The sequence below is a fragment of the Anomaloglossus baeobatrachus genome, chromosome 1, assembly GCF_048569485.1.
Source record: "Anomaloglossus baeobatrachus isolate aAnoBae1 chromosome 1, aAnoBae1.hap1, whole genome shotgun sequence".
Classification (NCBI taxonomy): domain Eukaryota; kingdom Metazoa; phylum Chordata; class Amphibia; order Anura; family Aromobatidae; genus Anomaloglossus; species Anomaloglossus baeobatrachus.
In genome coordinates this window covers 467,668,959-467,682,394 of record NC_134353.1, presented here as the reverse complement: position 1 = coordinate 467,682,394, position 13,436 = coordinate 467,668,959, and the positions used below count along the sequence as shown (strand labels likewise).

Here is a 13,436-nt window from a genome sequence, read left to right as displayed (position 1 = left end):
CGCTGAGTTTTTGTGTAGGAATTTTCTGCACCTTGTAAAAGAAAATTGCACCAAAAACACATGCATTTTTTGGTGCTATTTTGGTGCTCTTTTTGATGCGTTTTTTGGTGCGTTTTTGTTTGATCCATTTTTTTTGTGAAATCAATGACTGGAATGGCTACAAAATGCATAAAAAATGCACCAAGAGTTGACATACAGTACTACAGATTTTTTTCTGCAGCCAAAACTGCAAGGGAAAAAAAGCAACATGTGTAAGTTCTTCAGAATTCTCTGTGCACAAGGCCTTAGCTTCTGCTTGGCTCTGAAAATTCTGGCCCATCTAAAGGCCCTGTCACACACAGATAAATCTGCGGCAGATCTGTGGTTGCAGTGAAATTGTGGACAATCAGTGCCAGGTTTGTGGCTGTGTACAAATGGAACAATATGTCCATGATTTCACTGCAACCACAGATCTGCCAAAGATTTATCTCTGTGTGTAAAGTGGCCTTTATTGTGATTCTCTTGTATGGAGGACTAATCTCCTCCACCTGCACATATCTAAGCCTTGAGACAGTGCACTCTATAGTAATAAGTGCATTTCCACGCCAATTGTTATCTACCTATGGTGTGGGCATTACCCCACACAATCTGTTTCTGTGTTTGTCTCCCTTGCTGTCTGCCTGCAACTGGAGGAAAGATCCCTTCCATTTATGTTATCTAGGAGGCCATAGAGTGCATGAGTGATGTATGCCATGCTGACCCACATGTTGTACCTCCCAATCTTGCAATACCCATGCTTCTTAAGTTCTAGTTATGATCACACCACTCACATCTCTCCATGAAGCCTAATATTGTCGGTTTCAAATCGTTCACATCACAAAGGTAATAAGTGTGTTACAGCATGACAATGTGAATGCACAACTTTAACTATAAGCCGCAGCGTATAACACTACCAAGCATCAGGACATTGCTGGCCGGGCACAGCACATTATAGCATGTCATCACATCACATGTCATGACAACAAAAATGCATTTGGTAACCCATAGCATCTATTCATGAAATCAGCAGCATATAACTGGGATGTAATATTAGAGGACTTTTTGTAAGGAGAGGTGGATGACTTTTCAATTCTCTTACAAGTGCTACTTTGCATACTTCATTATGACCTGATCTACTTCTGTTTGACACTATGGAGACTGTGTGGCTGTATGCATTCTTTTAAGAATCGGTAGTATGGATGTGGCTATAATGGGTAAATCCGCTAAGTAAAAGGAGTAAGATTGTCATTTTACACACCAGCCCTTGCTGAAGAGTGAGTGCGGTATAATAAGATGTACCAAGCTCATAAAGTATGCACTTCTTAATGTTGGGCAATGTACAGCTGTCCTGCGCCCTCACAAGTCACAGACTGGAGTACATTTCTTCTGTAGTTTACACCACTATGGTTGAGTAAATTAGAATGAATCTGCCAGTCGAGTTCAGCCATGCCCCCTCCAGCAAACCCCTAACCACTTTTCGAAACGTTGACAGAGCTGTCCAAGACTGATGTAAAAATGCCAAAAGTAGCAACAAATACAAGCTGCACAAATATGTTGTCACATTTCAATTCTGTGCCAAAGTTCGGGCAAACACCGTTTGATAATTTGGAGCCCATATAAAAAGAAAAATCCCACCTGCTATAAAATTTATGCAAAAAAAAGAGGAACTTTATATACAGGTGCATCTTAATAAAATAGAATATCATCATAAAGTTAATTTTAGTTCAGTAATTCAATACAAAAAGGGAAACATATATATTATATAGAGTCATTACACATAGTGATCTATTTCACGTGTTTATTATATATCTATAGAGTCATTACACACAGAGTGATCTGTTTCAAGTGTTTATTTCTGTTAATGTTGATGATTATGGCTTACTGCCAATCAAAACCCAAAAGTCATTATCTCAAAAAATTAGAATAATTACCACAAAACACCTGCAAAGGCTTCCTAAGCGTTTAAAATGGTCGCTTAGTCTGGTTCAATAGGCTACACAATCATGGGGAGGACTGCTGTGACTTCACAGATGTCCAGAAGGCAGTCATTGACACTCCACAAAAGGTCATTGCTAAAGAAGCTGGCTGTTCACAGAGTGCTGTATCCAAGCATATTAATGGAAAGTTGAGTGGAAGGAAATTGTTAAGAAAAGGCCATTCAAAAATTTGGGGGAGATTAACAAGGAGTGGACTGCTGCTGGAGTCAGTGCTTCAAGAGCCACCTCACACAGACGTATTCAGGATATCAATGTCACATTCCTTGTGTTAAGCCACTCATGACTAATAGACAACGCCAGAAGCGTCTTACCTGGCCCAAGGAGAAAAAGAACTGGACTGCTGCTCAGTGGTCTAAGGTGTTGTTTTCAGATGAAAATAAATCTTGCATTTCATTTGGAAATCGAGGTCCCAATGTCTGGCTGGTGGAAGAGTGGAGAGGCCACAATCCAAGCTGCTTGAGGTCTAGTGTGAAGTTTCCACAATGAGTCATGGTTTGGGGAGCCGTCATCTGGTGGTGTAGGTCCACTGTGTTATATCAAGACCAAAGTCAGCTCAGCCGTCTACCAGGAAATTTTACAGCACTTCATGCTTCCCTCTGCCGACAAGCTTTTTAGAGATGGAAATTTCATTTTCCAGCAGGACTTGGCACCTGTCCACACTGCCAAAAGTACCAATACCTGGTTTACCAACCACAGTATCACTGTGCTTGATTGGCCAGCAAACTCACCTGACCTAAACCCCATAGAGAATCTATGGGCTATTGTCAAGAGGAATATGAGGGACACCAGACCCAACAATGCAGACAAGCTGAAGGCTGCTATCAAAGCACCCTGGGCTTCCATAACACCTCAGCACTGCCACAAGCTGATCTCCTCCATGCCACGCCACATTGATGCAGTAATTCATGTAAAAGGAGTCCCGACCAAGTATTGAGGGCATTTACTGTACAGAATTTTCAGTAGGACAACATTTCTGAGTATAAAATCATTTCTTCAGTTGGTCTTATATAATATTCTAATTTTCTGAGATAATGACTTTTGGGTTTTCATTGGCTGTAAGCCATAATCATCAACATTAACAGAAATACACATGTGAAATAGATTACTCTGTGTGTAATGACTCTATATAATATATGCATTTCTTTTTTTGTATTGAATAACTGAACTATATTAACTTTTTGATGATATTCCAATTTATTGAGATGTACTTGTATACCAATGTTACTTCCACTTAGAATGCACAAGGTTTTAGAGTATATCTTGACAGTAAAGTTTTTCTAAAAAAAATGAATGAAGAGGTATACTTGAGTCAAATGCTCTTGATTCATTAAGAGGTGCATGCCTCTTAATGAATCAAGAGCATCTGAAAAAGTGGCATATGCCTCCATGTGCACCTCGCCATCAGTCTTACTCCATTCACAAACTGAAGTAAGATTAGTGGAGTAAGAAACGCCGCCACTAGTCATAAATTTGATAAGCGAGGGTTTCCACACCACAACTTTACACACTTTGTTAGAGCTGGGTAAAAATGGTGTGAGAATAACGAAAGTGACATCCTTGTTTTGCATCAAGTGAGTGTTATCAGAGAGTTTTCATTCGGTGCGTGTAATCCTTGCTTCTGAGTGTGCTCAGTCATAAGCAGGTAGCAACTCTCAGGAGAAAGAAGAACACGCCGCTCCCCTCCATACCTTAAGCTGGTGTCACACACAGCGACAACGACGTCGCTGCTACGTCACCATTTTCTGTGACGTTGCAGCGACGTCCCGTCGCTGTCGCTGTGTGTGACATCCAGCAACGACCTGGCCCCTGCTGTGAGGTCGCCGGTCGTTGCTGAATGTCCAGCTTCATTTTTTCGTCGTCGCTCTCCCGCTGTGAAGCACAGATCGCTGTGTGTGACAGCGAGAGAGCGACGAAATGAAGCGAGCAGGAGCCGGCACTGGCAGCTGCGGTAAGCTGTAACCAGCGTAAACATCGGGTAACAAGGGAAGACCTTTCCCTGGTTACCCGATATTTACCTTCGTTACCAGCCTCCGCTCTTGCTGTCAGCGCCGGCTCATGCACTCTGCACATGTGGCTGCAGCACACATCGGGTTAATTAACCCGATGTATACTGTAGCAAGGAGAGCAAGGAGCCAGCGTTAAGCAGTGCGCGCGGCTCCCTGCTCTATGCACTGTTACATGTAGCTGCAGCACACATCGGGTTAATTAACCCGATGTGTACTGTACCTAGGAGAGCAAGGAGCCAGCGCTAAGCGCGGCTCCCTGCTCTCTGCACATGTAGCACAGCGACGTTATGATCGCTGCTGCTTCTGCTGTGTTTGACAGCTAAGCAGCGATCATAACAGCGACTTACAAGGTCGCTGTTACGTCACCGAAAATGGTGACGTAACAGCGACGTCGTTGTCGCTGTCGCTTAATGTGAACCCAGCTTTAGAGAAGGTTTCTCAGTGTGTGAGATGTATGACAGACAGCTCTTATCTCATGGTCCAACCTCCTGCATGATTAGAAAGCACAGATGACTAACACTTTTAAGCCCTTAATGACATATGATGTAAACTTACGTCATAGGCCTTGACCATGCTTTTGATACGGGCTCGTACGCTAAGCCCACATCTTTTCCCGCACATGATGGTTGATTTAATCAATTCGAGTTCCACCAGTGGCTGTTAACCTGTTAAATCACTTGGTCACGCTGACAATGGTATTTTAAATGCGCTGTCAGGGGGCATGTAATTCCTCCTGCCTATCAGCGGATTTGTGACATGATCGTGAGGAGGTCATGATTTCTGCTATACAGAGCAGAGCTGATGCCCTACTATGTATCGCACACAGCCTCAAGTCCCTTAACCCCTTCACCCCCGGCCACTAAAACACCCTAATGACCGGGCCATTTTTTGCAATTCTGACCAGTGTCACTTTGACAGGTTATAACTCTGGGACGCTTCAACGGATCCTGGCGATTCTGAGATTGTTTTTTCGTGACATATTGTACTTCATGTCAGTGGTAAATTTAGGCCGATATTTTTTGCGTTTATTTGTGAAAATTTAGGAAATTTGGCGAAAATTTTGAAAATTTCGCAATTTTCAAACTTTGAAAATTTATGCCCATAAATCTGAGAAATATGTCACACAAAATAGTTACTAAATAACATTTCCCACTTGTCTACTTTACATCAGCGCAATTTTCGAAACAAATTTTTTTTTCGTTAGGAAGTTAGAAGGGGTCAAAGTTCATCAGCAATTTCTCATTTTTCCAACAAAATTTAGAAAATAATTTTTTTTAGGGACCACATCACATTTGAGGTGACTTTGAGAGACCGAGGTGACAGAAAATACCCAAAAGTGACCCCATTCTAAAAACTGCACCCCTCACTCTGCTCAAAACCACATCCAAAAAGTTTATTAACCCTTTAGGTGCTTCACAGGAACCAAAGCAATGTGGAAGGAAAAAATGAAAATTTTACTTTTTAACACAAAAATGTTACTTTAGCCATAAAATTTTCATTTTCACAAGGGAGAAAAGAGAAAGTGCACCCTACAATTTATTGTGCATTTTCTCCTGAGTACGCCGATACCCCATATGTGGTAAAAATCAATTGTTTGGGTGCACAGCGGAGCTCGGAAGGGAAGGAGCGCCATTTGAATTTTTGAACGCAAAATTAGCTGCACTCATTAGCGGACGCCATGTCGGGTTTCAAGACCCCCTGAGGTGCCTAAACAATGGAGCTCCCCCACAAGTGACCCCATTTTGGAAACTAGAGCCCTCAAATATTTTTTCTAGATGTTTGATGAGCACTTTGAACACCTGGGGGCTTCACAGAAGTTTATAACGTTGAGCCGTGAAAAGAAAAATTTTTTTTTTTACCACAAAACTGTTGCTTCAACTAGGTAGCTTTTTTTTTCACAAGGGTATTGGGAAAAAATGCAACATAAAATGTATTGTCCATTTTCTCCTGAGTACGCAGATACCTCATATGTGGTGGAAATCAAATGTTTGGACACACAGCAGTGCTCGGAAGGCAAGGAGTGCCATTTAAATGCAAAATTAGCTGCACTCATTAGCGGATGCCATGTCAGGTTTGAAGACCCCCTGAGGTGCCTAAACAATGGAGCTCCCCCACAAGTGACCCCATTTTGGAAACTAGAGCCCTCAAATAATTTTTCTAGATGTTTGGTGAGCACTTTGAACACCTGGGGGCTTCACAGAAGTTTATAGCGTTGAGCCGTGAAAAGAAAAAAAAATTTTTTACCACAAAACGGTTGCTTCAATTAGGTAGCTTTTTTTTTCACAAGGGTAACAGGAAAAAATGCATCATAAAATGTATTGTGCATTTTCTCCTGAGTACGCAGATACATCATATGTGGTGGAAAGTAATTGTTTGGGCGCATGGCGGGGCTCAGAAGAGAAGGAGCGCCATTTGACAGCAAAATTGGTTGGAATCATTAGCGGACGCCATGTCACGTTTGGAGACCCCCTATGGTGCCTAAACAGTGGAGCTCCCCCACAAGTGACACCATTTTGGAAACTAGAGCCCTCAAATAATTTTTCTAGATGTTTGGTGAGCACTTTGAACACCTGGGGGCTTCACAGAAGTTTATAGCGTTGAGCCGTGAAAAGAAAAAAAATTTTTTTACCACAAAACGGTTGTTTCAACTAGGTAGCTTTTTTTTTCACAAGGCTATCAGGAAAAAATGCACCATAAAACGTATTGTGCATTTTCTCCTGAGTACGCAGATACCTCATATGTGGTGGAAAGTAATTGTTTGGGCGCATGGCGGGGCTCAGAAGAGAAGGAGCGCCATTTGACTTTTCAAACGCACAGACGCAGTGCACTGATCGGCCGCTGCAGGACGCATGGTCGGATGCGATAAAAAAAGCGTCTGGGATACGTAAAAAAAAAAGTCACGCCAAAAATTGACCATGGATGCAGATATGTTATGTGCATCCCTGATCAGCGCTCGGCGGGACGCACAGACGGATGCCATACAAAAATTGTCGCGAATACGGAAAAAAGTCACGCCAAAAATTGAGCAGGGATGCCGATCCGTTATCGGCATCCCTGATCAGTGCTTGGCGGGACGCACGGACAGATGCGATACAAAAAGCGTCGCGAATACGGAAAAAAGTCACGCCAAAAATTGAGCAGGGATGCCGATCCGTTATCTGCATCCCTGATCAGCGCTCGGCGGGACGCACGGACGGACGCGATACAAAAAGCGTCGCGAATACGGAAAAAAGTCATGCCAAAAACTGACCACGGATGCAGATCCGTTATCTGCATCCCTGATCAGCGCTTGGCGGGACGCACGGACAGATGAAGTGTAAAAATGGACAGGATACAAGAAAAAAAAAAAAAAAAAAAGTTATACTCACAGTACCAAGAGGATCACTGACCAGAAGAGTTGCAGAGGAACAAGAAGGCAGTGAGATAGACAGCTTTACACCAGCAGCAGGCAGGACGTTGGACAGATCAGCAGAAGGACCCAGCGATGGAGGCAGATGTGATCGGGCCAGTGAAGACCTCGGACGACCCGTGAAGGCAGGTAAGAGGACGTCGGGGGAGGGGCAGGGGGGGATGGGGAGAGGGGGGGGCAGATGGGGGGGGTTAGAGGGAGAGCAGAGGGGGCGGAGAAGCAAAGGCAGAAGGCAGGAACCTTGGAAGCAGAATAGAGATGACAGAGGAGGCAGGCAGATCGCGTGGGGAGCAGATCGGGATGCCGGGGGGCAGATCGGGGCGTAGGGGGGCAGATCGGGGCGTAGGGGGGCAGATCTGGGGGGCACGGGCAGGGGCCTTCACGGGAGCGCGCAGGGGCCTTCACGGGAGCGCGCAGGGGCCATCGCCGGAGCGCAATACTTACCTTTGGAGCTGGCGCGGTGACAGCAGAGGCGGCGTCTGCGGCGGCAGCAGCGGTGGCGTGGTACCAAAAGTACCAGCCACTCCACGCTGCAGCCATGTTGGGGGAGGGTCCCCAGAGCAGTACAGGCCTGGGGAGGGCGGCCACCGGCAGATCAGACCGCCCCACTGCACACTGATTGGAGCGATTGCGCGTCATAGCACGATCGCTCCAATCAGTGCTGCAGGGGCTGGGGGCGGCATGTTTGAGGTCCACCTATGATATGCTGCAGCAGCTGCGGCATCTCATAGCTGGATCTCACAGGATCGCACTAATTCGGGCATTATTTTTGCCGAAATTAGTGCGATCGAAGTGGTTGGCGGTTCAGATTTGAACAGCCAATCACATCGATCGTCGATAGGGGTTGGCGATGCCACCCCCCCTGGGGTCAAGCAAAGGTCCCCTGCTGTAAGAAACAGCAGGGGACATCATTTGAAAGCCGTTGCTATGGCCACGGCAATCAAATGAAGTTTAGGCAGTAAAATTACGTCCCTGGTCGTTAAGTCACGTTAAAATAGGACGTAATTTTACTGCCCGCGGTCGTGAAGGGGTTAAGGAGACTATTAAATATAGAGAAATGCACTAAAAAAAAAAAGTTTTAAAAAATTTGAAAAAAATACCCCCAAAAAACAAAAACAAAACGTTCAAATCCCCTTTTTGCCCCCATTCCATTGAAAATAAAACAAAAAATAAAAAAATACATATATTTAGTATCACTGCATTCAGAAATGTCTGATCTATGAGAATATAAAATAAGTTAATACGATCGATAAATGGTGTAATGAGGTAAAAAAAAAAAATCAAAATTCCAAACTTACAGGTTTTTTAACAAAGCAATAAAATGCGATCAAAACATTCTAACTACTCCAAAATTGTAATGTAAAAATGTCAGCTGAGTGCCCAAAAAACAACCTCCAGACAGCCTCAGATTCTGAAAAATGAGAACGTTACAGGTCACAGAAAATGGCGACACAAACTAAAAAAAATTTTTATTAACACATTTTGGATTTTTTTTCACCACTTAAATAATAGAAAAAAACTGTACATGTTTGGTATCTATGTACTTATACTGTCCTAGAGAAACATACCGCCAGGTCAGTTTTACCATATAGTGAACATTATGAATAAAAAGACAATTCTGGAATTGCACTTTTTTGTAATTTCATCGCAGTTGGAATTTAATGTATTTTCCAGTATACTATATGGTAAAATAAATGGTGTCATTCAAAATTACAATTCATACCTCTTAAAACAAGCCCCTATACGGCTATATAGGCAGAAAAATAAAAAAGTTATGGATCTTGAAAGAAGAGGAGGAAAAAAAATGAAAAATGGCCGTGGCTTGAAGAGGTAAAGCCAAATTAACTATGAGGAAAGGAGCAGGACAGCGGAGTTTAGCTGTGTCACAATTCAAAGGCAGCTTTCCTCCTCTCATAGTACTGTCATTAATCACACTTCTGCATAATGTAGACACAGCAACTTGTACTTGCACTGCAGTGAGAGCAAAGTAGGATGTCATTACTTGTTACACATGAGTAGCTTAAACAAAAGCTGAAGGGATAAAGTGCAATAGGATCGTACCCAACGTACATATAAAATTAATAAGGGAATGTCCTCACCTTATTGGGTTGTATCACACAACCAGAATTAAAGCATGTAATCAACTGCTGCAGAGTCCACATGCTAAAAAAGCCGTAGCAGATCAGAAACAACACTGATGTGAACTGTTACTGCGCTGCTGAAAATATGATATAGATCCAGAAAAAATGAATGAAGGTGGTTTTATTCAATGCATTCCGAGTGTCACCCCACTTCATCAGGAAAATATTTATATTTATATTGGTGGATTTCCTGATGAAGAAGTGGGGTGACACTTCGAAATGCGTTGAATAAAACCACCTTTATTCAATCTTCCTGGATTTATGTCATATCTTCAGCAACGCAGGAATAGTTACACATCAACATGAGTAGCTTAGCACAGGTACTTTACTCCTGCCCTGGGTAAGATGTAATGACTCTCTGCTCACTATAAAGTGAGTACAAGTTGTCCTGAACACATTAGACAAGTGATTACTAACACTTTTAGGGTATGTGCGCACGTTGCTTTTTACCTGCTTTTTACCTGCTTTTTTGCTGCTTTTTCTTCTGCGCTGTTTAATGCCAAAATGGATGTGTTCTTCTATTCAAGCAAAGTCTATGGGAATTTGGGTTTCTTGTTCACACTATGTTGTTCAAAATGCTGCCTTTTTGTGGCAGAACTTTGATCAAAAACTCAGCTTTTCAAAGAAGCAACATGTCAATTGTTTTTGCCATTTGGGTTTTGCACTGCAAAGCTGAGTTTTTGACCAAAGTTCTGCCACAAAAAGGCAGCATTTTGAACAACAATAGTGTGAACAAGAAATCCAAATTCCCATAGACTTTGCTTGAATAGAAGAACACATCCATTTTGGCATTAAACAGCGCAGAAGAAAAAGCAGCAAAAAAGCAGGTAAAAAGCAGGTAAAAAGCAACGTGCGCACATACCCTTAAACTCATCTCTTGACCGGACATGTGGGGAAAGGGAGACAGGGTCAGTACAACAGAGGAGTAAAAGAGGAGAGCAGACAGAGGGGTTTATAATGCAACATGGCTAAACTCAAATGTGTACCCCTCCCCCCACTCTGATTGACAAGACCTTATCTGAACTCTTTTAGTAATCTGAACTCTACTCCAAGTACTTTCTAATTATGCATATGGTTAGAGATCAGAACAGAGCTGTATTATTACGTCTCAGCCACTGAGAAACCTGCTCTAAGTTATGATAGGGGCGTGTTCTTTTCCCCTGAGTGTTGATGCCTGCTTATGATTGGTCAGCATCATACAGGGAGAAGAAGTGCACAAGCTCAATGAAAAAACTGATAATACCCACTTGGATGTAAAAATTAACTCATTAGGTGGCAAATACTTTGGTTATCAATATCTCTGCCATGGCAAGGCAAAAAAAAATAATAGTTTTATTCTGCCCTGCACCCACTGTTACATAGTGTGTCCAGTTCAATATGAAAACTTTGGTGATAGTACTCTTTCTTACTTTTTACCAGCATTCTTCTGTGTTTGGATTGTTGGGTTTTAATAATTCAGGAATGGACAATTTTATAGCAGGTTTGTCACGCTGTACTCTAAGATGTACAATAGCAGTACAGCGCAGTAATGTGGGACTGAGAGGATTCCTGAAACTATCTGAGAAGGTAGTTAGCTGGTAAACCACTAGGGGGCGTAAAAGTGGAGGAAACGTATGAGCAGGGAATTCCCTAGCAGAGGTAATACTAGTCAAGCCCACCAGATGGCAGTAGAATCGTCAGAAAGCCGTGTCACAACATGAGGTCTTGTAAGTACACAAGGGCAAAGTCTAAACGTAGTCAGAGGGAAGCAAATAGTCAGTAGCCGGGAAATCAGAGCCTAGAAGCGAGGGGGAATGGGAAGACAAGACAGAATAAAGGTAAACAGATAAGGAACGAACAGTGAGACAGCGGGAGAGACACTGATGGAAACAGACAACAGAGGCGGTTAACAGGTCAGGTGAACACGGAGGTCAGGAGGGGGCAGGGCAGACAACAGGTCACTCAAGAGCAGAACACAGCAGAGCCAGAAGTATCACTGGCGAAGTCTAAGAGAAACAGTGCCCTAATAAAGCAGCCTGACCTCCAGAACGAGGCAGAAAGGATTAACCCCTAACGTGACTTGCATCAGAAGTGAAACTAAAAAAAAGGCTCAGCTCCAGCTGAGCCAGGAGTCAATCATGACAAGGTTACCATATTCCTGGTAAGCACAGACAGTGCCTACTTTGTCTATGACATATTTAAACTATTCTAGCATGTTAAACTTCTTATATGGATATAAATCATTATTATTATTAATAATTATATAAATTGTATAGAGAGAAAGACACTGTATTGCAAGATGTTGGAGTACCTAGAAGAAAATATAAGGATTCCTCCCAGAAAATTCCACAAATTCCTTGTAGGAGTGGAGAGATCAGACTTACCTGGATTAAGAGAGGCTGAATAATTCTTCTACAGTAAATGAACTTGATGAAATGAATGTAATCTGTTCCACACTGAATAGGCTACCAGAATATGAAGAAAGTCACTTTTCCAGAAACTATTTAGAAAATGTATGAATTTGTTCCATGTTTTATTTTATGAAATCATGTTTTTAATAATATTGGATAAAGTAATGATTAAAAAAAAAAAAAATTGTTTGTCTTTTTGGCTGCGAATGAAGGAGAAAAATGTCAACACCTAGCAAAATGCTGCAAGGTGTCCCATGTATATACAGGGATGGCCATGCTCCCTGCTCATCTTTAATATACTAACATTGCATTCTGCATTATGTTTTTAGAACACATCTTTCCAACAAATGTGCCAAGAAAATAAGCTATAAATCCATTAATGCACGTGAAGTCTTCCATTTAGACTGCACATGACACATGTTCTCCTGCTGAAAACACTGAGAAAGCAGGCCCTGGTTCATTAAGACTAGTAACGGTCTTGACGGTGTTGATAAGTGGATGTGTTGGAGTCAGATGCTCCTAGTGCATTAAGAGGCACCTCCTTCTAAAGAAGCCCTCCCATTCATTTTTTTCCCACTACTTCTGTGTATGTTTGTGTTAATATACTTACCGCTGTTCTCTCTGGTATCCAGCGTCATTCCGCTCCTCTTCTGAGTGATGTCACCTCTCTTCTGTCTCACCAAGTCACACTGCATTCTGCGTGATCCCAAAGTAAGTTTTAGGGTGCGTGCCCACGATCAGTGTTTGCAGTGTTTTGGATGTAGCGTGTTTTTGCTGTATCCAAAACGCTGCATTGTACAGTACAAGCATAGTGGATGGGAGTTCTAGAAATCCGGTGCCCGCTGTGCTTGTTTTTTCCACAGCAAACACTGACCTGCGGAGCGTCTTTCCAGACTGCAGCATGTCAATTGTTTGCTGCGGATTTGCACGCATCCTCTGTAGGCATCCTGCGTAGGAGACTCGCGGCCCCACAGGTCAGGACCCGCTGTGTCCAGGACACAGTGAGTACTGATCATGGGCATATACAGTGCTGGCCAAAAGTATTGGCACCCCTGCAATTCTGTCAGATAATACTCAGTTTCTCCTTGAAAATTATTGCAATCACAAATTCTTTGGTATTATTATCTTCATTTATTTTGCTTGCAATGAAAAAAAACACAAAAGAGAATGAAATAAAAATCAAATAATTGATCATTTCACACAAAACTCCAAAAATGGGCCAGACAAAAGTATAGGCACCCTTAGCCTAATACTTGGTTACACAACCTTTAGCCAAAATAACTGCGAACAACCGCTTCCGGTAACCATCAATGAGTTTCTTACAATGCTCTGCTGGAATTTTAGACCATTCTTCTTTGGCAAACTGCTCCAGGTCCCTGAGATTTGAAGGGTGCCTTCTCCAAACTGCCATTTAGAGATCTCTCCACAGGTGTTCTATGGGATTCAGGTCTGGACTCATTGCTGGCCACTTTAGT

At 42.6% G+C, this 13,436-nt stretch overlaps 1 protein-coding gene across 1 annotated transcript in view; it reads left to right on the top strand.

Annotated features, from left to right (window-relative positions):
* LOC142307535 (uncharacterized) overlaps positions 1 to 12,071 on the top strand; it is a 114,881-nt gene extending 102,810 nt beyond the window's left edge. Inside the window, exon 7 of the mRNA XM_075347032.1 lies at positions 11,827 to 12,071. Coding sequence (XP_075203147.1) covers positions 11,827 to 11,953 — 127 coding nt within the window. The 3' untranslated portion in view covers positions 11,954 to 12,071. The remainder of the gene's footprint in view (positions 1 to 11,826) is intronic.
* The last annotated feature ends 1,365 nt before the right edge of the window (positions 12,072 to 13,436 follow it).